Below are 25,729 nucleotides of genomic sequence, written 5' to 3'. Positions count from 1 at the left end.
TTTTTTCCTGCGTTCAGGGAATTCATAAAGTCTCTTTCCAACATGGATTCTTGCAAAGCTGTTTTTCTTCCTCAACCAGTACACTTACTGGGTCTCTCTCCTCTACCTAGTTACCTAGTAGCAAAAATCTTCTAGAAATGTAGGCTTTGTGAAAACACCTTTGACCCTTTTTGTGAAATTTCCTTGGTCAGTGAATTGTAAAATTATGGAAGGCTTAGAGAGGGTTGTGAACAGTCACCAAATTGTGAACAGTCACCAAATGATCACATTAGCCTTCTCTCCCTGCAAACCATGCCAGGAAGACTAGAAGGTCAGAATAAGAATTGAATTTAGGGTCAGAGAGAAAGGACAGCACAGAGCAACAGGCACCTCTCAGCTTGTCAGCTGCAACTATTTCTTATGTGAGGAGCAGAAAGGATGCAGGGAGACTGTCTCAGGGTTGAAGAGGTAGGTAATCTCTTCCCTCCTAAACATTTAAAGCAGCAGTAGATACTACCAGAATCAATCATAAGAGAAGGGGAAAAAAAAAAAAACCTTCTGTTAAAATATGCTGCACCGTTGAAATTTGAACTTAACAAAATTGGTTCAACGTTGCCAAAATTCTGTTTGGAAAAAAAGCGCGGAGGGTGATGAAAGAAGGGGAAAATGTTCCAACAACATCAAAGCATTCTCTCCTGCGTTGTTAAAATATTTTTTCATCTTGAAACACAAACTTTTTGCGCTGACATTTCTTTTTACGTGACACAAACAATTTTGAAAATGAAAGAAAACACCAAAGCAATACAAAGCCCCCATGAAATTGAATACTGACCAAAACAACTTCCTTTGCTACTCCACTGTCTGATCTCTTTCTCTGGAAAATTTTGAAACTTCAGGCTTTGTTCCACTTTGGAACAAAACATGTTCTGAAATCACAAAATGCTTTGTGAAGAAAAATGCTAACCCACTGACAGAACTATTGTTTGCAAATGCAGGTGGACCTGCATCGAAAGCATCATTAGGCCCCACATTTCTGCTGTGCCAACTAGATAAACCCACAAGGAATATGAGGAGAATCACCTCATTCATTTCACTCCTTTCTGCAACGGAAGGAGAGGGAAAGACCTAGCCTCTATAAGGAGGCTAAAGTACCACCAACAGGAAAAAAAAATCATTTATAGTTACTACGAACTCCTCACACCTAGAAGACTGGGGTAGTAAAAATATTTCTACTAAAATCCCCTTCTGAAAATAAACAAACACAATATTCTGACTCTGCCCTATTCCTGCCTGCACATTGCTCTGCCTATTTTGCAGACACACAGTAAAATTACTCTCTCATTCTTTATCATTTCTGATATACTAAAATAAGTGCTTATTTTTCATCTGTGCTAGCTATTTGTATTCTACTTTCCAGTTGCCACCATTACAAAAGGTCCTATATGAACAAATATAAGACACTGCAAGATTAACAGAGTTCCCAGCTGTCCTTATAGAAAGCATCCATCAGGACAGCCAGAAAATATACAGCAATTCCCAGGCAATGGTTTTCAATTTGTGGTTTGCAAAAGCCTAGAAGCATTCAAGATACACATAATGAGTCCACAGAAGGTAAGAAAAGACTGTTCATTTGTGCCATGCATTGTAGAGAGCTTGAGCCCCTCTAGAAAGGGCTCAAGAGTTAAGCATTGAACTCTACAGCAAGAAAATAAAGAATTTCAGTCTTTAATAACAAAAGTCTGTGTTTCTTAACTTTTTCAGAAGTATTGGGAATGTAAAAGAAGACTCTTGGTGCTTCAGATGCCAAATAATTCAGTTAAAGAAAAGGAAGAAAAAAACATGCTCAAACTGTTACTAGTTACTCCAGCTTGTAACACAACTACTGCCTGTTTCAGTATGTTAATAACAAGAATATAATTATGTCAAGGTGGGTGTTTAAATGTCAGTGATCTCCTTCCCACTGGCACAGTTCAACAAACTGTCAATGAAATTAGGATAACACTCAGACAGACATGACTGCAACTTGGCCCACTAGCATCCTAATTCAGAAAGTAAGACCCATCCTTTACTAAGAAAAGAAAATTCATATTATAAAAAGCTCTCAAATCTACAATGAAAGAGCAACAGCATGAAATCCTTGGTACTGTTCTATCTTCAGTCTTCATGCAACCAGAAAACGCTTGTCCGAGCTGCAGCTGTTGATCATATCTGGCCAGCAATATGAATAACACAATTCAAACGAACAGACTGCCTGAGCTAAAAATGTGTCAAATTATAAAGTGACAGATGGTCTTTCCCAGCTAACTCTTACCTCACGTAATTCCAGCCTCTGAGCAACAGCTTCCAAGCACTCCTGCCCCGTGCTCTCCACAGAGAGGGTGCACTCGATGACATTGTTGTCCAGCAGACGGATCCGTGTCACAAAGCAGTTCTTGCTCAAGACATTGTAGCGTCTGGTCCGTCGTAGTTTCAGCCCGAAAGGCATGGCTGTTGTCCTGGAAGGTCGTCCCTTCCCTTAGCTCTTCCAAGAGTATCAGCACACTTGTTGGCTCGCCTTGAAGGCTTCTTCAATTGGCATTACTCTCCTCCAGAAATGGAGGTGGATGTCCATTCCCAGGGCGGGCTCCACAGGATTCCTGCAAAACACATACAAGTAGAGTTAAGTGTGGAATACGAGGTTCCTAAATATCAGCGGAACATAAAAAAAAAAAGCTTAAAGGAAAAGAGCCACATTCGAACCCATAAAACAAACACCTCCACAGACCAGATTGTCAGGGACTCACTACATCTCCCCCTGAAAAAACACATTATGCAACAAAACTTTCAAAACTTGTACCTTGCCGCTGAATTTAAAGCATGAATTTAATTGCAAAGTCATTCTACAAGAAACTCGACACAAAGAGCAACTCTACAGGGCACATACCCAGAGGTGCTAACTCTCCCACCATTCCCCCACCACAGGGGTCTATAACGTAATCTTTAAGTTAAGTTTTTGGTGCCCCCAGGCCAGCTTTGAAAGCTAGCTTAAGAAGTGGAGGGATAGAAGAATTTAAAAGAGGTGTGAGTTTGAAAGAAGAAAGGCTGGCTGCAGTCAGCAGGAAATGCGTGCTCGGCACCTCCGAAAAATCAAACCTAGGTATGCATGTGAAAGGCAAAAAGCATCCCAGTCATCACAGAGAGGGCTCCTCTGAGGCAATTCCTGACATTTTGCTCACTTCCATCTCCAAAGCAGTTCTGCATTTCACCATTTCAGGTGGAATGAGTAACTGCAATAACAGCTGTCAGAGGCAAGGATAAAACTGAGTGGGAGGAAGAGAACACATTCTAGAAATTGTTTCTAATTACTGCTCCTGAAATTTATCAGGGACACATGCAAACGTTAAGCCAAAATACAAAGTAGACAGAAGAACTAAAGATAAAGAATAAGGACATCTAATAACCTACGATCCTCATCTGCAAGATCCACCTTTTTTTTTTTTTTTTTTTTTAGATAGGATCAAGTTCAAGCTAAACCAAAATAAAGCATTTGCACTAGCATAACCAACTTTACAGTGTCACTTTCCACACGCAGGCACGAATGAAATAAAAACGAGAAATCACTTGCTACCAAGCCTTCCTGGTTTTGTTTGAATATTCTGGAGAGAGAGATGGAGGAACAGTAACAGCGGCATTTAAAAGTCCATTTCTCTTACAAATAATAGCCAAAACAAAAGCTAGCTCCCATTTCTTCTGAAGGGACACAACAGGAAGCACTGCCAGCAGAGCGTGCAGCATTTAGCTACCATGACATTTCGAGCAGATAGCACGCTGCCCACATGCAGCATCTGGCACAGAACCGCATGAATCAGGGTTTACCGATTGCAGTTGCTGTGGAGATTATTAGAAGCAGCCCAACTGACTACAGGGATTATCGCTATACTAGAAACATAACTATCACATGTTTGATTAAGTATATATTCCAAAGTCAGTACATCTTGGCATTTTTGAGGGAGATAGGGCAAGACAAACCAAACCAAAACCACAGATAGAAAAACACAGGCAACTCCTCACTACTGAGGTGTGCGAGTACCCTGGTAATCTGCCAGTTTGATGACAGAAAAGCCTATGGACTCAGAAGGGCCACTTACTATTTGACTGAAGTGCAAACGAACCTATCAAACTTGCTGCTGTACTTTATAATCTCTTGTTTCTGACTTTTGTGAGTACAGACAATTTAATATTTTCACGATTGCATGAGAGAGATGCTATACCTTGCATCACTGTAATATCAGAAGCCACCAAACACAAATTAATACATCCTCACAACAATCTGATGAGGCAGGGACATATTATCTATGATTCACAGAAGAGGAATTGAAACAAACATCAGCCAGCTTGTTCAAGATCGCTCAGGAGAACGCAGCAGATCCATGCATCAACACACAGGCCAGGCTAGTGCTTTAACCCCTAGCTATTTGGCAATTATTTTTCTTATCAACCTATGCAAAACTAGAATACAAACTTGAAAAGTGGGAAGAATGGAAGGAAATTACAAAGAATGAAGGGTGTGGAGGATTGTGGCTTATCAAGAACAGTATTCTTGTTCAGTCTCTGGCTTTGCAGATTATTGTAAGTGGGACACATGGAGAGTTTTAGCTAGCCAATTCAATTAAAAAAAGAAACTTATCTTGCATCAGTGTAAGTTGCACACATTTCCTTACAGAACATGAACCATCCTCTGTACAGTAATCACATAGATAACAGTAGCCTAGAGGTGAAATCAATGTTAGTAAAAAATTGCCTTGTTTGAGAAAATTATTTGTCTTATTTGCCTTGTTTACCAGAAAAATTGAATAATCCAACTACTGTTGGTCAGCCACTGCAGAACACTTGCGTACAGACATGCTATTCCAGAATACAGACACCAATTCCCATGGAATGGAAATGCTAACACGGATTGCAAATGAATTTCTGTAAGTTGTATCACCGAATTTGCTTAGGTAATCAAGAGCAATATTTCCTCCACTTTTCAAGAACCAGTGAAGTAACAATTTTTCCTGAAGTCCATTGAAGGCGATCTGCTGCCACCACTTTCTAAAGATGTAGACACATAAATGGGTTAATGGATGCACTTTGTGTAATGCAGTTTGGGTTACATTTTCATTTCACCTGCACGTACATGAAAGCCCGATGACAGCTCTTTCATATGAAATGTCACACTTGCGATGGCAAGGCTGAGACAGCCTTAACTGTCTCCAGTTGGCCCAGCCTGTAATAACCATTAATTTTCAACGTAATGCATATGCCTAACTTTTCTATTTCCACACCTTCTGGATGTTGGACCAGCTTTATGTTTTGGTTTTCTGTTAAGCTGACACTTTGAAAGCCTCTGTTAAGTTTTCTAAATAAGATCTCAAAGGCCCTGGTCACTCACAGATTCCTAAAGCAAACAGGGTATTTTTGCCTTGTTATGGTTGCATAATCTGAAAAGCATCAGGACTATCAATTTTTACTTGCTGCAGACGACAGAAAAAGAAGATGACTGGAAACAGAAGGATTGTGGTCTACCAGAGTGCTGAATTTTTCCACAAGTAGAGCTCTTCTCCCAAAAACTTGCCAGAAGGTTAAATTAAGTTAGTAAACACCCACCACTCTTCAAAATGCAGAATGCAGACAAACACGCCTTCTCAATGAAAAATAATCATCCCTACTGCGGCCAAGTTTCCAGGCACCATAGAGAATCTGTGCCTAGCCCTGACACATCCAGTGAAAATATGACCCATGCTAAAAATCTTATCTTTTGGTGGCAGGCAGCGCTCTGGTACCCAACTGAGTCCCTGCAGACTGAAGATTAGAGGACTGGAGCACCTGTCGTACGAGGACAGGCTGAGAGAACTGGTCCTGTTTAGTCTGGAAAAGAGAAGACTGAGGGGAGACCTCATCAATGTTTACAAATATCTGAGGGGAGGGTGTCAAGAGGATGGAGCCGGTCTCTTTTCAGTTGTGCCCAGCAACAGGACGAGAGGCAAGGGGCACAAACCGAAGCACAGGAGGTTCCGGCTCAGTATGAGGGGGCACTTCTTTGCTGTGAGGTGACAGAGCGCTGGGACAGGTTGCACAGAGAGGTTGTGGAGTCTCCTTCTCTGGAGATATCCAAAACTCGCCTGGATGTCATCCTGCAGAGTGTTCTCTAGGTGATCCTGCTCGGCAGGGGGGCTGGACTGGGTGATATTCGGAGGTCTCTGCCAACCGCAGCCATTTGGTGATCCTGCGACTGCATGGCCTGCACGACCTGTGTTGCGTGGCCTGCTCCTGGCCATGGTACATCCATGGAGGCCATCCAGGTGCGTGGGTGCACTCAGGACTGCACACACAAGGTAATTTTCAGGTGCAGGAGTGGCCAACGGAGAGCTCTGACTGCATGTAAGCCTTTAGCTCATTTCCATGTATACACATTTGAGAAGACAACTCCGCCCTGCAAAATACTTCTTCTGAAACAGCCTGATGACAAGCATCATCTATGAACTGTGAAAATCAAAACGTCTTTTCTAAAAAGCACCTACCCTAAATGCAGTTTCTTCAGCACAAAGATGAAGAGGTACCATATCTTAGCTGGTTCTTGGTAATTATTAATATCCTGTTTCAGCAAACCAAGGAAAAACGGAACAACGAGCCAACCCATTTGCTATCATAGACATTGAAATCCTATTTCCTATACTGTTTACTTGAAAAAGCCCTATGGATAACGTTAATGGCTGTGGAACATAGGGAAGATTAAAGTCTTCAAAATAGTTTTGTCGTCCCCCCCCCTTTATAAGACATTACAAAGGAATCAGGCCAAACCATCAGTACACAAAAGGCAAATAACTGAATTTTAAACCTTCTCCAAACCTAAAAATGAAAGAAAGAAGTACAAAAAAAAAATTTCCTTCACTCTCCTAAAGGCAGCCGGGGCTGGATGAAGTTTCTTACTACTAGTTTTTAAAAGGCAGACTGAAGGGACAAAGGGAAGCTGCTTGATATTTCACGAGGGAGAGGTCATATGGCAGAAGCCCCTTTGTGTAATGAACGGCACTACGTTCACTGCTCCAGCTGCACAGCATTTGCTCTCTTCCTTAAATTTATTTAAAGACCAGGAGAGAAGAGAGACTTAAAAATAATTAAGGCCAGGATAACTTGCAGGACACTTCCAAGCATGTGACTTGCTCCTCTATTACAGACTTCGTATATACTACTACTGTACTACATTCAAAGGAGTGAAAACAACAAAAACAGCATCTGATACGAAATGCACTTAAAACAGAATGCTTTCTCTCACTTCATTGGCTTTTGCATGTAATTTCTGAAACTCCAGGAAGAAAGCAATTACTGTCAAACTGCAGCCTGTATTTACCAACAGCGCCTGGCCCCCTTCCAGCATTCCTGGCACTGCAGGAGCAGCAGCACACCTCGCGCAGCTATGTAACCCTGGGCTGGGCGCGAAACCGCAGGGCTTGGTGTGCGCTGCAAGGAGGGTGCGAGCCTACGGTTTTAGGGAAGAATAAAAATAACAGCGTATGGGAGTCGGGACGTGGCACAATCCATCTCCTCACCGAGTTCTCTCCAAGGGAGGAAGCCTCTCCCTGTGAAACAGCGTCCTCTCACTTGGTTGCTTTCGTGAGGAGGGTAGCACGCAGGTAAAATGTGCACGGAGTATTTTTGTAGCTAACAAGGAGTCTGTATCCCACCCGGTTATGGGTGACATTCCCACACAGCCTAAGAAACCCCCAGGAGTCAATTTCACCCGTGGACCGATGGAAGGGGTTTTCAACCCTTACATAATGTAAGCCTTCTGCTGAAAACCCAGTTTTCACCTACTCATTCATACAGTTCATGGCAAAACAGGGACCTCATCCCCAGGCATTTAAATCTTTAAAAATTCTTGGGGAGATTTAAGTATTACCATAATCCGAATAGTAAAACCGATAACATTCTCACCTTCACATTCTAGAATAGAGTCAAATTACACTTTCATTCCTTTTTTTTCCTCTCTTCCTTTTTTATAAGTATCTACATCAATATCTTATCTTACACACAACTTTGAAAGCCTCTAAGCATTGAGCAATCCCCTGCTTGTGTGCATGAAGAGAGGCCAAGGAATACTTAGGACATTCAAAGCAGAAGACAACAGCTACTGTTAATATCACTGTGCATTACCAGGTACCAATACACAGTGACGAAAGATCATCTTGGCATTTCTACCTCCACAACTTCATCACAGGCTTCCCTTCCCAGTTTTACCATCAGATCCATCTTTGCTGTAACAGATTTATTTATTTATTTATTTTGTATCTAAGTTGTCATATGTTTCTACTGTATCCCATTTGGGTCAGATTCTGCTTTCCGTAGTCCAAATATACTGTCTCAAGCAGCTCAACTCTAGTTCAAGACAAAAGAGTAATTCCAATTTTGACTAAGTCAAAATTCTACTTTTTCTTCTCTTTTGTTGAAATACCTGCATAAATGTTATTAGATGCATTCTTTGTTATCCCATCCTGCCCCCCTTCTATACCAACTCTTTTGGTGTAAAAAGACCTTTCTTATGCGCCCACAGAGCAGCTCCCTGTAGTTTGGGGACATCAAAGCCCAGTAGGCAGACGCACAATTACTCTTTTGCATCAAGGTGCACAAGTACCAAGTATTTCTGAGGAGGGCACTAAGTCAGTGTCCAACAGTCTCTACCACAGAAGTGATGTGAGCTTCCAACTATACACTAGCACCTTGCCCATTACTTCCTCACTCATTGCTCCAGACTGCTGTCAACAGTTCTTTCTAATGCAACTATTGATGAAGGTCTCCGAGTTACTGCATGCAGTCAAAACAGGAGCTGATCTGCATGAAGTATCTAAATGGCACATGGGTTGCCACTGCAGTCAGCCTTAATCCATGGGAACATCAGTAACGAAGCTGGAACTTTTACCACTCACAGGTACACCTTGCAGAACTTTTAAACAGAGCAAAAAAAGTCCAAGGCACGCACACACCACCAGCCCCAGCAGCTTTCCCTCCCCAGGAGGGATCGCCGCCCAGCTGCCCGTGCCAGGCGCTTGCCGCAGCTCCACGGCGGAGCTCTGCGGCAGCAGGGCGCAGCTCCGCAGGGTACAGCAGTTAACCGCTCGCAACCTTCTCGCACCTCACCTATGTTGTTGCAAGACCTCAAATTAGAAGCAGCCAGGAATGATTGGTGCCTCGATGGCACCTGTCCAAGGCTGCAGTTTTGTACTGGAGGTAGTCTCACCTAAGAGCTCACCACTGCCAGGAATGGGAGGGAGGAAAGTGCTGCTCCTTTTTTTTTTTTCTTTTTTCTACCCTCCCTAATTTCAGAGCAAACAGCCACAGCTGGTCTGCTGCCAGCTCTGGAATTCTGCTGGGACCTCCTCCTGCCTGGTTGAGCCACTTCAACTCCCCAACTTGCTAAAAAAATAGGGTCATATTCAGCTCCATCAGTCAGTTAAACCAGCTAAGTCCACCATGAGCAGCCCACCTGGCACAGGGAAAAGAGCAGCACCACACTGCTCAGAGAAAGAAGAACAAGAGCAAGACCAGCCAGGCAGTTTGTGAAATCACAGCCCAAGGAAAGCTTCAGGTGCCAGTAGGCAGGGAAACAGCCACACTAGATGGCCACTCTTCCCTGTATGGCAGAGCTGTGCTAGAATCAAAGTTACTTTACCTGGAATGGCAAGTTGACTCAAAATGCACCTATTTTTATTTTTCATTTTTTCGAAAACAAAGCAACTTATTCTGGAACTGAATGCCTGTAAGAATATAGTCAAGATTACAAAGTCTGGATGGAACACTCCTATTTTTAAGGAAGGAGAAAGGAGGACCCAGGGAACTACAGAGAAGCGAGCCTTGCCTCTGTGCCTGGCAAGATCATGGAAAAGATCCTCCTGGAAGCAATGTCAAGGCACATGCAAAACAAAGAGGTGATCCGAGACAGCCATCATGGCTTCACCAAGGGCAAATCGTGCCTGATCAGCCTGGTGGCTTTCTGTGATGGAGTGACTGCATCAGTTGACAAGGGAAGACCAACTGATGTTATCTACCTGGACTTCTGCAAGGCCTTTGACACGGTCCCACACGACATCCTGGTCTCCAAATTGGAGAGAGATGGATTTGATGGGTAGATCATTCAGTGGATAAGGAGTTGGCTTGAAGGTTGCACCCAGAGAATGGTGGTCAATAGCTCTATGTCTAAGTGGAGGCTGGTGACGGGTGGTGTCCCTCAGGGATCTGTCCTGAGACTGGTGATATTCAATATCTTTATCAATGACATAGACTGATTGAGTGCACCCTCAACAAGTTTGCAGATGACACCAAGCTGAGTGGTGCTGTCGATACAACAGAAGGAAGGGATGCTATCCAAAGGGACCTGGACAGGCTTGAGAAGTAGGTCCACGTGAGCATAATGAGGTTCAGCTAGGCCAAGTGCAAGGTGCTGCACGTGGGACAGGGCAATCCCAGACAGGAGCACAGACTGGGAGAAGAACTCACTGAGAGCAGCCCTGCAGAGAAGGACTTGGGGGTTCAAAGATCAGGAAAAGCTAACTGCTGCTAGCAAATTCAACTATTTAGAATAAATTATTTTCAACTGACTTAAAATTTATCAGAAGATTTGTCCAGATTATTCACTTTTTGTTTGTATTTTACTCCACCAATTATTTTCACTAGCAACATTTACAGGCACCATTCATTTTTTCTTTCACATAGTCACCTTTATGATGGGTTTCAACTCTTTCAGGCTGACTAAAGCTACAGTGTTTATAAGAGATTACATTTCCTGCTAAATGTGATTGATAGGCATGCAAAAACATAAAAACAGTGAAGGATATGCCTAGTAAAAAAACAGGAAATTTTCTTAGTGTTTTCATTATTCTTTCATGTTACAAAGTCTTAAGTAAAACCACAAATAAAAGTTCTAAATACATGATAACACGAAGAGCAGAAGTGGTAATTCCAGTAGAGGTTAAGTAACTGAATCAAGTATGGAGTGAACTTGTACACACTCGTACATTCAGACTAATTAAATGTGCACTAGTACACACTGGTGTCAGTTGCTCTGTAATTTCAAACAATGCAATAAAAAGTTTGTTAGAAATATTAACACAAAAAACAACACACACAACTTCAGACATCACCTATCCTGCTTTGATGAATGCTGGACAAAAAAAATACCTACTTTCATGAGCTGGATTTTGTCTCATTTCTGTACCATAATTTTGCTAGGGGACCGCAGCAGAGCACTTCAAGGCTAGGCAGCTGAACAGCCGCAACACCTGTGAGCCCACAAGGGTCCCGCGATCCAGACGAGCCCAGCAGCTGGCTGGCTGGACTCACACAGTGCTGCACTCTGCTGAGACCCTGCAGGATGAGGCCTTACCTCTAGCGCAGCGCTCCTGAATGCAGCGGGGCTGGCTCCAGACCTAGGCAGGCTTCAGGAGTTGCCAGCACGTGCCTCTCTGCACCGCAGTCCCCAGCATCTCGTGCTGTGGGATTAGCTCAGGGCTCTCTGCTCCCAGTACCAGGAATGAAGGGCAGGCATCAAGCGGCAGCCCCTGGATACACATGCTCTCCGCTCTCTGAACCCAGCACCTTATCGACTCCCCCTCTCTCTCTTTTTCAGGTCATGGTCTGGATTGAAATAAGAATATATGGTCCTATGCATGCGCTTAAAGGTGTGATATTTTTGCTCCTCCTTTCTTCTGATTTACACAGCCGAGTTCCTAAAAATTTACACTCAAGCAGAATAAAGGCAGTAGTCATGACAGTATACCTCCCATTCTCCTTTGTTTCCTTTAACATATATGTACTTGGAAGGTTACGAAGTCTTTCAGATGAAAGGAAGTTGGGAAAGCCTGGGGTAGAAATACAGATTTCCAAAGTGCTTCAGACTACATGTAACTTTAAAGAACACTAAAGTCAAAAAAGATGTCTAGTTAATACATCAAGATCACAACATGGCAGGCTCTTTGGCCCACCAGGAAAGAAAATATTTTCTTAAAAACCCATTTTGTAAAACCTGAAGAATCGCATGTACAACTGGGGAAGAGGGTTAAGACCAGCAAGAAACATTCAACATGTAACAAATCAAATGTAAACAGCTCAGTGGCCCCTCCAAACCACAAATCTTCCCTCTTCCTTCAGGGACTGAGACCCAGTGCTCTCCCCACTGATGCCAGTAACCAGGCTCTGCCATCGAGTGAAGCAAGACCCATACCTGCAGGCTTACAGTAAGAATAAAGCTTTGTCAAGTTTCTTGAAGTTCATAGCAATGGTCTACTTCCTGGAAGAGGCTCAATGCATCCCATTCAGATATTAGGTAATGGACCGGAATGATGTGAGCGGAGACGTGTGGCTGCAGGTAAGCAATGAGAGACAGATCTGATGGGGGGCAGAAAGAGGAAAGGGAGGAGAGGGATAATAATAATAATAATAACAACAATAAAATATATGAAAAATCACGCACATTGCACATCCTAACCCACAAGTGGGCACATTTAGTTACATACGAAGATATTTGATGTCAGATCACAACACGAACTTTTGAACTTGCATAGAAAAAAACATCTCTGCTACTCAATGTATTAAAAAAATCACTGCTACAAAATGTTGAAAAAATGCCTTCAAGTTTTATCAAAGAAGGATTATATTGTGAGCACATGCATGAAGAAAGTATATCTGTTATCTTTGCTGAATATAGGCCCTGATGTAAATCACGCAGCCAGGGCCTATGAATAACTGCATTTGTTTCAACAGCAAAACAGAAAAACACCTCATCTGACATCCAGAATAGCTGCCGGATATGAGCTAATTGTACTTTTCTTTCTGTATTAAAGGATTATTTTCCAGTGCCCGCTGTGTGGGCTTAAACACTGGCCTAAAACAGTCAAAATACTTACGAGTAAGATTTATGGCCAAAATGGGGGCTTTCTTTGAAGCGGGTGACTTCTCTGACCAGCATCTCAGAATTACAAGGCTTCAAAGGGACCTCTCTCTGTGAGCAGCCCTCTATGGCTTTCCTTCATCTCTTCTGCGCATCACATTGATAAACAGTATTTGAAAAAAATTACCTGGGTACCACAGAGTTGCATGGCACATAGGAACTTAGATATTACTAACAACAGATGCCATGCTTTTTTCCTAACAATTTTAAACAGGCAAACTCGTATGCTTCAAGTACCACACAGGCCCATCAACATGAACCCTTCGCCACTAGTGTTTTGCAAAAGCTTTCAATGGACCTTGGGAGAAAGGTTACAAATTTACTTCCACAGCATTTCATTACGCACTGCTAACTGCATTTACAGCGAAAGGAATCGTACAAGCTGTAATCCCATATTGTTTCCTCGTAAAGCAGTGTAATCTTCTTTTTTAGTTATAAAAGTATTATAATAGATAAGTTTAGTTTATTTCCTGTAACATATTATTCATCATTAATTCTAATTAACAAAAACAGCTTTGTACAGAAGGCTAGTAAAATTATTATTATTATTTTTGGAGGATAAAATACAAGTTGCAGCTTGATATACAAAACCACTGAGGTAAGTTCTAAAACCTGTGGCATGTCATCCTTTCTCATATTTTGTAATACTGCTTCATTAAATGCTTTACCACCCTTCCCCATAAGTCTGTCTGGGCCTATCTGCCCTTTGCATATGATGATAACCTCAAATATGATTCAAAATAAAGTTATCAGCTCTTAATGAGATTAAAGCCTAATTCTTATTAACTGACCCTATTAAAGAAGGTAGTTGTTTTGGAACAGTTTGGAGGGGAAAAATGTTTTGCAGAAACTTTTACTAGGTCATGAGTTGAAAAGAAATTCTTCTTTAAAGTGAAACAGCTTTATTCCTTGCTCTGGTTAATCCGTTTTTGTATTCTAACATTCTAACATATGACTGGAGCAAGATAGGGCCAAAACTGACTTGTAAATTCGTGACCTTCCTGAGCTCACAAAATAGGCTTTTATATAAAAGTAGAGCAAGACACAAAAATTAACATCTAACATCACCTTATTTTACTGCTCTTTTCAAGCAATTCAGATTTAAAACAGAAGTTAGTCTGGCTTTCAGCTCTCATATGAAAAATAGGAAATTTACTCCAAATTTAAGCTGCACAATTTATGAAAGGTATTTGCACAGGAAAAAAAAAAACACACAACTTCCACAAAATCAGAACATCTCCATGAACACATGTAGGTGTACTTGTTGTACACGCGTATCACAGTTGCACAAATAGGTCTTTGATACATTGTAGGGGTCTTCAAAGTGCTACTGAATGCAAGCAAAGAAAAATACCATATTAGTACACAATTTTATTTTTCTTATAACTAAGTACCAGTTATAAGAAGGTGGAGATGAAGAAAAAGTGGTTTAACAAGCTCTCTGTACTTATCCTGTTCTCAGGCTTGTAGAAGCTTACGGAGACAAGGTATCCCTGTCACTTACACTGGGTATTAACTGGAGCTCCACGAGAAGCAAGAGAAGAAGCAAGGAACAAACCCAAACCAAGCAAAGAAAGCCCATGTGATATGGCCCTTCCTGTAATTCTGTCTCTGGTTAGCGAGCTGGAAGCATCTCATTTCTTTCACTTGAAGCCTGACACTCACATTCCTCTGCAGCTTACCGTGGCTGGGAAGGAGACAGAAGTGCTCCCCACCACGTTTCTGCGAGCTGGGATTCCACCCGTGCTTTTGATGACTGCTGAAGTTTATCATTTCTGTTTGCCGTGACAAGGCTCTGAGATCAATTTGCCAAGAAGTAAGTGGTCCGCTACTCCCCCCCACCCCCTCTTAAACTTAGTTTTATTTTTACCAAATGATTAGCTGTGCTTTTGAAAGAGTTGCTAAGGCCCAAAGGGCCACGGGGCAATTACTTAGTGAGCTGATGCCAGGGGTGAAGTGACGGATAAAGCCGCTACCAAGACCATGCAGAGCAAGGAATGAGAAACTCCCGCAAATCGTTGGCAATCCCCACGCAGTGTGATTCAGCTCGGAGGCAGCTCCAGCTCTGCTCTTCCCACTTGACACCAACCGACTGCAATGAAAACACAAAATCTGACTCAAGGTCCTCCGTGCTCCGAGTTCACACTGGATCTACTTAAGGGGGGGAGAGGAAGGGTGGACGAGAAGTCAAATCCACCACATAGCAGACACTACAAAGAAGCAGCATTGTCGTCCTTTACGGGGCCTTGTGAGGGAGCCCAGCCCTGCCAGGACAGCACCATTACGCTCCCTTTCTGCTAAAGGCAGCCAGGCCACAGCCGGGCACGGCTCAGCCCCTCAGCCCACAGGGGGGCTGTAGGAGACACAAGAGGCTCAGCTGACTCGTTTTCAGGGGGAACAGAATCTCTGGGAAGAGTCCAAAGCACTCAAACTGGAGCTAGATGATCTCTAGGGTCCCTTCAGACACAACCAATTCTATGAGTCTATGATTCTACCCTTGTGAAAGGAACCACAGCTCGTATCTTCCCCAGCCACCCCCCAGGCTGCTGAACACAGGACAGTCAGCCCAAAAGTATTCTCAGTGCCTAAATATAACACAGGCATTCACGCAGCATAAATAGGAGAATCCTTCTGAAGGGCTATCTCCAAAACAACCTCCATTTTTAAGTCAGACTCAAGTTCAAAGTCAAATACTGGCATGTCAAATTCAGGATATCCTTGTAAGAATAATTCATTTATTGTTATTATACCCGTCTATTTTTATAAAGTTTCTAAAAGCAACGAACATGAACTACTCATATAGCCTTGTGTTTCTCAGCCCCAAACCAAGAAGATTTGTTGGAATACTATCACAGTACTATGGGATACCATAACAGCAGTTTTCATTGCTTTGGGGGTGTGTACTCAACGGCTGCCAAGCTGCTACATTCCTTCAGTCTTTTGTTTTGTTTTAGGCTTTGATATATAAACTTGTCAGAGTAAAATATACCTGGCCCTTAATAATACAGCTTATGCCAAAAACAATATAAATCTATTAAAATCACAAAGCCTAGAATTCAACTGGGAGGAGAATACTGCAAAATATTCAAGTTTATAAAAAAAATCATGACTCCATCAAGAAGGAGGGAGGGAAAAAAAAAAGAGATTTGAAGAAAAGTTAACAGGTAAAAAAAATAAATGACAATAACAAAACAAACAAACAAAAACACAGATAGAGGATTGAGAGGGAATCCCAAAAGGTCACAAAAATAAAGCCTAAAAGACAGTACAAGAATTCTGTTTCTTGTGTTGATCCTCCTACTCCATCAGGTGTTCTGACAGAGGAAATCAAAAATTGTTAATTTGCAAACAAAGTGTTTCTTGGGACCATTAAACACCATGGACAAAGATGCATTCCTCTTTCTAACCACTTAATCCCACCTGAACAATCAGCTGCTGCAGGACACAGCACAAGCTGTTCGCTGCTGTTCGAAGTTGTAATTCAGCTACGCCATAAACAGCTCTTCAGCAGTTCAACTCTTAGGAGAGACAGGTATCTCAAGCCCTTCCTGGAGCAAGCGTATGCCAGCTTGGAAGACAGCATCGATACACTAGCTACTTACAACAGACAAGTTTCACAATCCTTCGTTACTAGCTCTGAACACTCACGTAAACCCACCCCAAGGGACGTACACCCTGGCAGATACACATCCTGACAGCGACAAGGGCAGTGCAAATCTTTTGCCATGGTTTCACAAATGAAAATAAAGACAGCCACAAGACCAAGTTCACACTGCATGATCCTTCTTCAGGCCATTCGGCTAAATATTATTTTGCCTGCTAGTAAGACCCACACAGCACCTCTCCTCATCACGAGGTATGAAAGTATTCAGCTTTACAGGAAGAAAAACAAACTTTTTGAATTATGGCAGGTATTTGCTTGCTAAAGCAGGACAAAAAGCCCACCACTTTGGCATAAAGTAGAGAAAGAGCAGGGAAAAAACAATATGATTGCCAAAAATAACCAGAGAAAAGGTTTTCTTCAGTGCAGATAGGAAAAAGCAAAAAACTTTCCAAATGGCCAATTTGTACAAGTTACAAAAGTATTCTTAAGAAGTAATCAGCGGGTAGAATGAATCCCATGTAATTTACTTAATTTAGACCAGATTCTTCTCCTTAACTCTGTTGCCTATCCAGGCTGCACTTTTTTCCCTCCACTCATCTACTTTCCCTCCCCCCCCCCCTTTCTTATAGAGAGCAAGTAAAAAGAAGCCCCGATTCATGTCTACTAAACAAACAAAAAGAAAATTCCCCAAAATCTGGGACTCGCATAACCAATACAAAAACAAAGCTAGAAACCTCCTCAACCTAATTTATCTTCTAGCTCTTTCAGTACAGAGGTCCAACATAAAAACTAATTACCCATTTTCAAGGGTCAGGCTAATCCACTTATGTGGGTTATTATTCAGAGACCAAGAGCACAATTATGCCACTCCATGACAATAACTTTACATTAGCATATTGCTGCTATCAAATCCTGCAGGTTCATTTCTGTTCCTCCGGTACTTCAGAGGTGGGAATGATTTATTTGTGTACAGATGAGCAAAGCCTTACAGTTGCTTCAGCAAGTTAACAAGGCAAAGTAGCTTGTTCTGGAACCAAGGCTGCCGGCCACAACAGACACCAAATAGCCTGCTGATCTCTCACTTGTTTTTTCCTTCGTTTTTTACACATCATAGGTATTCTAGAAAACAAAGAACTATTTTTATAGCCAAAAAAGCAATAATGTATTACATGACTTCACACCACTACAGTATTTTCAATGGTCATAGCTACTGGTGGGGTCTTAAGAAATTAGACACAAGAAAAAGATTGTCTGGGATCTTGCAAACTGAAGGGAGACGTCCAGGCAAGAACACCTACATTGTATGTGTACAAATGATCCATGTACTTGAGAAAGTTTGAACATGCTCTTTTAGCTAGAGAAACAAAACAGGAACAACAATAAAAAACTCTCAAGTGATATTAAAGTTACACGCCTTTGTAGCATCCCCTGTATCACTGTCTCCCCTTTGCATGGTGGTACCCTGTACATCGCACAATGAAAAGAGAGGAAGAGTCTGTCTAAAGACATTAGTATAAACCTGCTTTTGTAAGTATTGTTTTCCTTCTACAGAAGGAAGAGTGAGACAGTCCATGTAACATTTTATTCTCCTGTAAACGAAGAATACCACTTGCAGACTTCCTGTAGTGGAATGCACTTTTCTTTTCCATACGCAATTTAAACTGCCAAGCTGAAACAGAAAAATATTATATGTATCCATGGATATCTAAATTTAGAAAGACAAACAGTTCTCCTGCCGCAATGGGGGGTGGGGAAGATGGCAAGAAACAAATTGTTATTACAAGTCATACAGAAAGGAACTATGACAGCGCATGACGTGCGCAGGAGGTAAGGACTGAGTTGGGCAAGTTCCCATGAGGGAAACAAGGCTTCTGTAAGCTCTGCATCTGAAATGGCCTGACTAAAAAGGCATCACAGCTTATTGCCAGCTTGATAAGCTCACTTTTCTAAAATGGAAAAATCTCTGAGAAGGGTAACACCGTTAGAGTCTCTGCAGCCATTTTCAAGCCCAATGCCATGTTAGCAAGCACGGAAACTGGCATTACTATGACTCCATGGAAGGAACCATAACGTCTGCATGTAACTTAGACACAACTTTTCCCCGAAGTCATTGTGGTTTTGGCCTAAAGAATTTGGCCAGTAGTCTTCATAAACTAAGCTGGGAGATTTTTCCTATCTAGAATCTGAAGCAGAGAGCTTCTGGACAGTTTTACTGCATGCAAAGACACCTTCATCAGGTATTATTATACTTCTTGCAACCAAAAAGGAATAAAATCCAGTATATGAAATGCACTATGAACATCCCAAGGAGAATACAGACTGAAAAAAAAATCTGAGTGACAGCCGAATCTTGTTTATTTTCTAAGAAAACAAAGTCAAAACAAGTATCTGTATAAAAATGTAGATGGTTTGGAACATTGTAAGTAACCAACAGATTTGCTTGAGGAAGCAATTTCTCCAGGAAACATGAGACATCCTACTGTTAGCTAAAATGGAAAATAAGTTTAGTTCAAATCCTTCATGAAATTGCTAGAAGAGAAGAAACTAGTAGCTGTACATATGTAAGATGTAGCTAAGTCAGATACAAGAACTCCAGTTTACTTAAACTGTTAAGTGAACCTACTGATCAAGCAAAAGGAAAGAATACACCTTTCCTCTTAAGATGCTAAACACCTCAATGTACTTCTGCTATACTTCAAGGCAGCATAAGACACCTCTGCTGGCAGAGCAGCCCATGCTGTCCTTACCTGGCCCATCACTCCTATCCTCCAATTCCTTCTGCCTCCAAGTGCATCCCTGCTGCTACACCTCTGGGATCATTTCTCTCGCTCAGTTCATCTCCCAGCAAAGTTTTCAGCTGGATCTGCTGGATCAACTGGGAGACACCAGCACAGAGACAGGAACAATTTGACAGAGAAAGCACGGTCACTGCTTTCAGCAGCACTACCATGTTTTCTTGCCTTAAAGCACACAAAACTTAAATTTCTGTGAAAGGTCCTTCTTTAGGACACGAACAACAGCACTGAAAGAGACAACACATACCTTTCACCATTACTACCAAAGATTTTTCTGAAATTAAAAAGTAGCCTTTTCTTTCCCTTAAAAAAAAAAAACTGCAGAGAATGCATTTTCTGTTGACACAGAACTACAGAAAACCTTTGGAGATGCACTGCTTGGATGCTAAGCATAAATTCTTTCCCACTGTAACTGTAAAAACAAATTACACATGCTTAAAATGTGAAGTTTATTTTCAACTTCAGTTTCAGGCAACATCATAAAGACATCGTAACCTTTAAAGGAAAATATTTATATTCACTTGAGCACACATGGCTTCTGTATGAAGAGCTCCCAGTAAACAAAGGCAAATACCAAAAAGAGAAAATGGATAAAAATCTTTATGTTATGGGCTCTGAAGCCGAAGGCCAGACTGTACTTACAAATGGAGTATCAGTGCTGGAAAACTGGTGCCAAATCTGAGGCACAAAAAGGCCCTTCCTTAGACCTTAAAAAGCTGGTAAGGGTAGCGATGGTCTCTCTTTGGTAAAAGTTCCCCTCTCCAGTATCAGCAAAATTCTGTCAACAGAATACAGCTCATCAGAATTACAAACTGCCTAATCAGCAACCGAGTTTCAATTAGGAACAAACTTTATAATTCAGATATACCTTCAGGTAGTATTATGCAATTTATAAAACACTATTTCGTTCTTTAAATGCACTATTAATTAGATCCTTGAAAATTGCGCTCTCACCTTCAGAATTGAAACCTGCCATGCATTTCCAATAACTTCTCCAGAATCAGCAGACAAAGGTTTACCAATCCTCAAGACGTGCTGAATTCTATATAAACTTTTCAAGTCATCTGGACTTGAAAATTATCTTTATTTTGCTTACCCACCTCTCACACATAGAAACTCCCCAGAGGATTGTACCAGTCACAACTGTTTATCATAAGAAACCAAATCAGCAGTCTTAAAGTGATCTGAAAAGCTTGCTTTTGTTTCCTAACAGCATCGTTAATAGAAGACATAAGAATCTTATCCAGAAGGACAGAGAAAGGGAAAATAATTACACTACCAAGGTGTCAAAACTACTACGCGGCTCATGACTTTTTAAGGATGGACACTGAAAATTTATTGCTAAAACTGATCAATTGCTAATGCTAAATCCCAAGAGACATGTACCCATGGCCTTAAGCCTTGTGAAGTATTGATCAGAGAGGCACCTATTGTTCTGTGTGACTTGGGGTTTAAGAACCTTGGTAGATGAAAACATTCAAGTATACACCCCTAAAATTAACTTCATTGCTCATTACTACTACTGAAATTTAAACAGATGGTCTGAGGACAAAGACACCACCCAAGCCCACCAAGACACAAAAGGCCTATATAAAGTCTGACTGAAAAGCAAAACAACAAAGCGTTTTGTAAACAGCAGTTTTGAAATTTACTATGAAGTCTACAAACAGCTACTGAACAATGACAATTATGAATTCAGCTTGCCAAAGGGCAACTGCGTCACGCCACGCACAAGGACTGCAGGGAGTTACTCTGGACCCCGAGCAGGGCGCTAACCTCCCTCCAAGTCCTACCAGCACCACGGCAATTGCAGACCAGCTGAACTCCCTCCCCTAACCCTCTCCAGGGCTCTGTTACAGCCTGGCTCAGTTTGCCGTTCCCTTATTTTTTATCGCACACCAGAACACAGGGATATTTTGACTACTTACACACAGCGCTCAAAACGGTTTTGAATGAAAACAGTCAAAAGAATCCAAACAAAATTAATCGGAGGGGGCGGAGACACATTTCTCTGCTAAAACCTTGATGTTTAACCCCAATTTTACCTGCTAAAAGTTCACCAGCCAATTTCCTCCCACCACTCCAGCCACGACAAAGAGCCTGAACCTCTCTCTCTTCTATCAGCCAGCTGCAAACTCCCAAATTTATGGAGGTTTTTTGGCGTTTTCATTGTTGTTTGCTTAAAAACAACAACAACAGAAAAAAACAAAGCTACTTTAAAGTGAACCAAATACCAGCTCCTAAAACTCCTCATTCCCGGCAGCTGGCACATGTCTGCGAACACAAAGAGAGCGTTAAACCAGCTCTAACCCTGCTCAGGGTGCCTGAAGCCCGGTCACGAGCATGTGTTCAAAAACCCACAGGCACGGCGGTCTGAAACGCGATCCACTCTCTTTGATACAGCTCAGTAGTTTGAAAGTGGAGGGGCCATATCCTATTAAAAATAACAGGAAATCGACCACAGCAATAAATCTGAAGCTTTGGCTGCTGCAATTTCTTATCTTCCGTGAGCAGTTGGTGGTATGCAAAAACATGCAACGTTTTCTTTTTAAAACAAAACAAAACAAACAACTTAAAAAAATATCACTCCAAAACTGGAGATTCCACTTAAGAATAGCTTACATCAGCCAGCCACAGCCTTGGGAGACCTGGATCCTTAAGATCTTCGCCCTTGCGTGGCAGGATATCCTGTTATATTTTGATGGCTTACTGCTGCCTCCAGGCAAAACATGTCACGGAGAAAGCGGAGTCGGTGCACGAAAACTGACAAGTCCCAAGGAAACTCATCAGAGGTTTTGGCACTTCTTACACAACTCGCGTTCTTCTTTTCATGCGATTTCTGCACCCAAATGATATCTCCATCTCCTCTGATAGCATTTTCCTCTTTATCTGCTAAAACAGATTAAGATCTGAGATGATGGCAGCTCCTTCTAATGGCTTACCAGCACTTGAAAGGCACTGCAATGGTGGCAGCACTCTCTCAGCAGACCCCACTCGCTGAGACACAGCTTCAGCGGGGCTGGAGAAGAAGGCACATGGCAGGGAAGGGGTAGCCAAGCCTCTTCCTTGAATGGAATAAACAATATAAGCCAAAGGGTTTCGCTAAACTGGCAGAAACTACACGGAGCTTTTTGCCAGCAGAACTGTGTCTGTTGTGGGTATGACTTGTTTTCCCACTCCTAAAAGGCAGAGCTTTGCCAACAAAACTTGAAAGACTAACACCAACAGCGTGGGTGTGGGGCTCAGCTTGCTTGCAGCACACATGAGTGGAGTTAACCATGGTCCAGTTTCCTGCCAATCTAATCCCCACACCATTTAGTGCTATTATTTTATTTGTTTCTTATTCTGATTAGGTCATACAGGCATTTCTGGAGCAGACTGTTCAAGCAGGCAGCCCTGCTATGAATTTATTATTTATTTTTTTAACTCATACTATAAGATCACAAAGGTTGGAAAAATACCAGGGACAAGCACTTTAATACAAAAGACAGGTATCTACTTTAAGAGCTAAAAGCTTTTCTAAAACACATCCATTTTACCTATGTTTAAATGACCAGGACATGCTGGTTGTATGAGATATCTACCATAGAAAGATCAAAACACCGTACCTAAAACCAAAACAACTAAAGAACTAGCAACTAAACTCAACCTTAGAGACTTAACAAACAGAGGCTGAACCTCCTTGCACTAGAACTAATTATAGCAGAGTAGTTACAACATGTTTGGAGATCAACTCACCTACAAATGCATGCTGAAAATAGGGCTTAGCTCTCTCCTGCTATCCTGAAGGAAGGTAGTTCCACCTTGGATCCAAAAGCACCCTAAAACTATCTCCCTTTGGAAATATACATAGAAAATGGAATTGAAAGCTTCTCCCTTGCATACAGTATTTTTGCAAAGCAGTTTCTTTGACTGCAAAACCTACCCTATAGCTGTGACTGTTAAATTGCCTTCTCATTTCAATTACCTAACTTTGAATCTCAGCCAGTTTCTGATCCCAAGAATGAGGCAGACATCACACATTTTTCAGAAGATCTGCCTCCAAGTGTAAAAATCTTGTTAGCCAAAGAGTTCCATTTCTTGACGTTACTTCTGAATAATCCCTTTTCTGGCATCAAAAGGATTAATAAATAAGTATGCAAAATGCATGGTGACCCCACTGGCAGGAAAATTATGCTACATCAGGAAAGGAATCATCACCAGGCCACCAAAGTGACTTTCCACTGGCATATTAGAAGGCAGAGTTAGAGCTATGGAATTTCTTCATGCTTGAGGGCTAACTCCTAACCAACACCAACCCATCTGTCATACATCATTTTATGTCTGCTTTGATTTCTTTTTGCTACAAAAAAAAAAAGAAGGGGGAATGCACTTCAGAAATGTTACGGACCACCAGATTTGTTTCATATATTATCAAAGCTAAACATTCAAGCATTTTATGGAGATTAAGAGATTAGAGTCCAGGAGGTGTTTTTTTTTCTTTCCTCCCTTCTTCTTCTGTATGCAAGGCTCGCTCTCTCAGTCAAATTAAAAAGTGGAGTTCAAGGTATGCTGTTAATTCCTGAGGGGAAATGATACATAACCCACATGCACAAAGAAGTTGGCTTGTGTGCGGTTGTTTTTACAGCATGGAATCTGTTTCAATCTATGTTTGTTTAACAAGATGCAAGTCTCACAATGGTAATTTAGTAAAAGCTTGTGCAGTAAGTGTGTACAATACCAGAAACAATGGTCATAACTCTTTCCAAAGATACAAAGGCATCTACAAAATGACCAAAACAAAAGCACTGCACAGGATTAGTTGTTTCAAAGCCCCATGTTCCAGTCAGCTTCATAATTTCAATACTCCATCTGTAAGCACAAACTGATCTTAGACTGTTTCACATTCCAGTAACAAGTCACTGCTAGTGAATCCAGCATGGCATTTCACTTTTCATCTTCATTGCATTTTCATTATTTTAAATCCATAGTATCCAAAAGATACCCTTCATTTGGAGAAGTCAAATACTTGGCTTAAGTATTGTAGTAGAGACCCTGACCACCTGAATAGCTACGTCCTATTAAGCTGCTCAATCTGCACCGAAGCACTTGAACGTAAAACTATCAGGCAGTGGCAACACAGGCTGAGGAGAGGAGGTGGCACACCAGGCCTCTTTGGCAATGCCCAAAGCTAAGTGCTGCAGGATTACAACCACGATCACGTTCTGGAATGATTCCTTATTTACAACAGTAGTTTGAGACTTATTAGGTGATACTCTGTTCTCTCTCACCAGAAAATATAGCTAAACGAAACTTTAAGAACAACCTCTGCTTTTTCCTACTTCATAGAATAGGTCAACACGTCTTCAAACCCTGGCCTGTGTTACCAACACAAATGTGTTACAGAACATCTCTCACCACGACTTATGCTCACATCTTACCTATGCAGCATCTGTGCCAGAGAACTGAACTTTTCTTTGTCTTGCTCAGCATGTGGATTGTAAGAAAAATGTTGGCTCAACGTTTGCATTTTGCTCTTACCATCAGAGCCAGGATGCAGGCTTCAGTCAAAAGACTGTGGAAGCTCCTCAACAGGTAAGTGACTTCACCAGATGGGAATCAACCAGAAAACAACCAGCTGTAGCAATTCTCCTTCAGTCATTAACAACAGAAATGAATTAACAACATTAAAAAAGTGCATTAAAAACGTTAGAAATAGTTGCTTATAAACAAGCAATGCATGCTTACTGCACAAGCCAATTCTTGTGGAAGATTTTTTTGCAGCCATCATTTATACTATAGTAAGGTCTGTAAACTATGGGTGTTTGCACTTCCAGCTACCTTCAGAAATAGCGTTCCACACTTCAGATATATTTGGCCTTAATCAACTGGGCTAATCGGTTAGCTATCATTCAATCACACATTCTTGGAGGGTGACTCACCAGATGTCAGGTGGTTTAACATGCATGCTCCTCCAGTAACCAGCTAGCTGCTGACATTGTTTTTCCCCCAGCTCCAGAGTACCGTGCACAAATGATCACAGCAGTGGAAAGCTTGTGTCAGAGGATTAATATCATTAGTTATCACGGTTAGGAATAACACCATTAGGAGAGATCTGCAATGGCATAACTCCTCCTGTAACAACCATGGGCTAAGTTACAGGTTGTCTCTGTAAAGAAAACAATTAAGGGAATGGAATCTCCTAGATGATTTGAAAATCCCTGTTTTCTGGTAATGCTCTTTTTGCCTATTTTTCAGCCAGCACAACATAGGCATCATATTTTTTTTTAAATATAACTTCAGTGGCGCTACCTATTTGAAGCTACTATCATTTTAATTTGGCAAGTTTCAAAGGAGGACTAACACATACACCGCCTTCTTATTGTCCCCCACTACTGCCAGGCATCAATA

General features: G+C 41.6%; 1 protein-coding gene across 4 annotated transcripts in view; it reads right to left on the bottom strand.

Annotated features, from left to right (window-relative positions):
• Positions 1-25,729, bottom strand: part of PTPN14 (protein tyrosine phosphatase non-receptor type 14) — a 116,436-nt gene that overhangs the window by 72,240 nt on the left and 18,467 nt on the right. For 2 of the 4 annotated variants that reach the window (XM_083831996.1, XM_083831995.1), the window contains one exon: positions 2,291-2,615. In XM_083831996.1, coding sequence (XP_083688122.1) covers positions 2,291-2,464 — 174 coding nt within the window. In that variant the 5' untranslated portion in view covers positions 2,465-2,615. Of the gene's footprint in view, positions 1-2,290; positions 2,616-19,981; positions 20,233-21,961; positions 24,734-25,729 lie in introns of those variants that run through there. The other 2 variants (XM_083831997.1, XM_083831998.1) reach the window with 2 other exon arrangements.

The sequence above is a fragment of the Anser anser genome (assembly GCF_964211835.1).
Source record: "Anser anser genome assembly, chromosome: 3".
NCBI classification, from domain to species: Eukaryota; Metazoa; Chordata; class Aves; order Anseriformes; family Anatidae; genus Anser; species Anser anser.
Note: the sequence above shows the minus strand (reverse complement) of the source record. Positions and strands in the feature narration are given on the sequence as shown.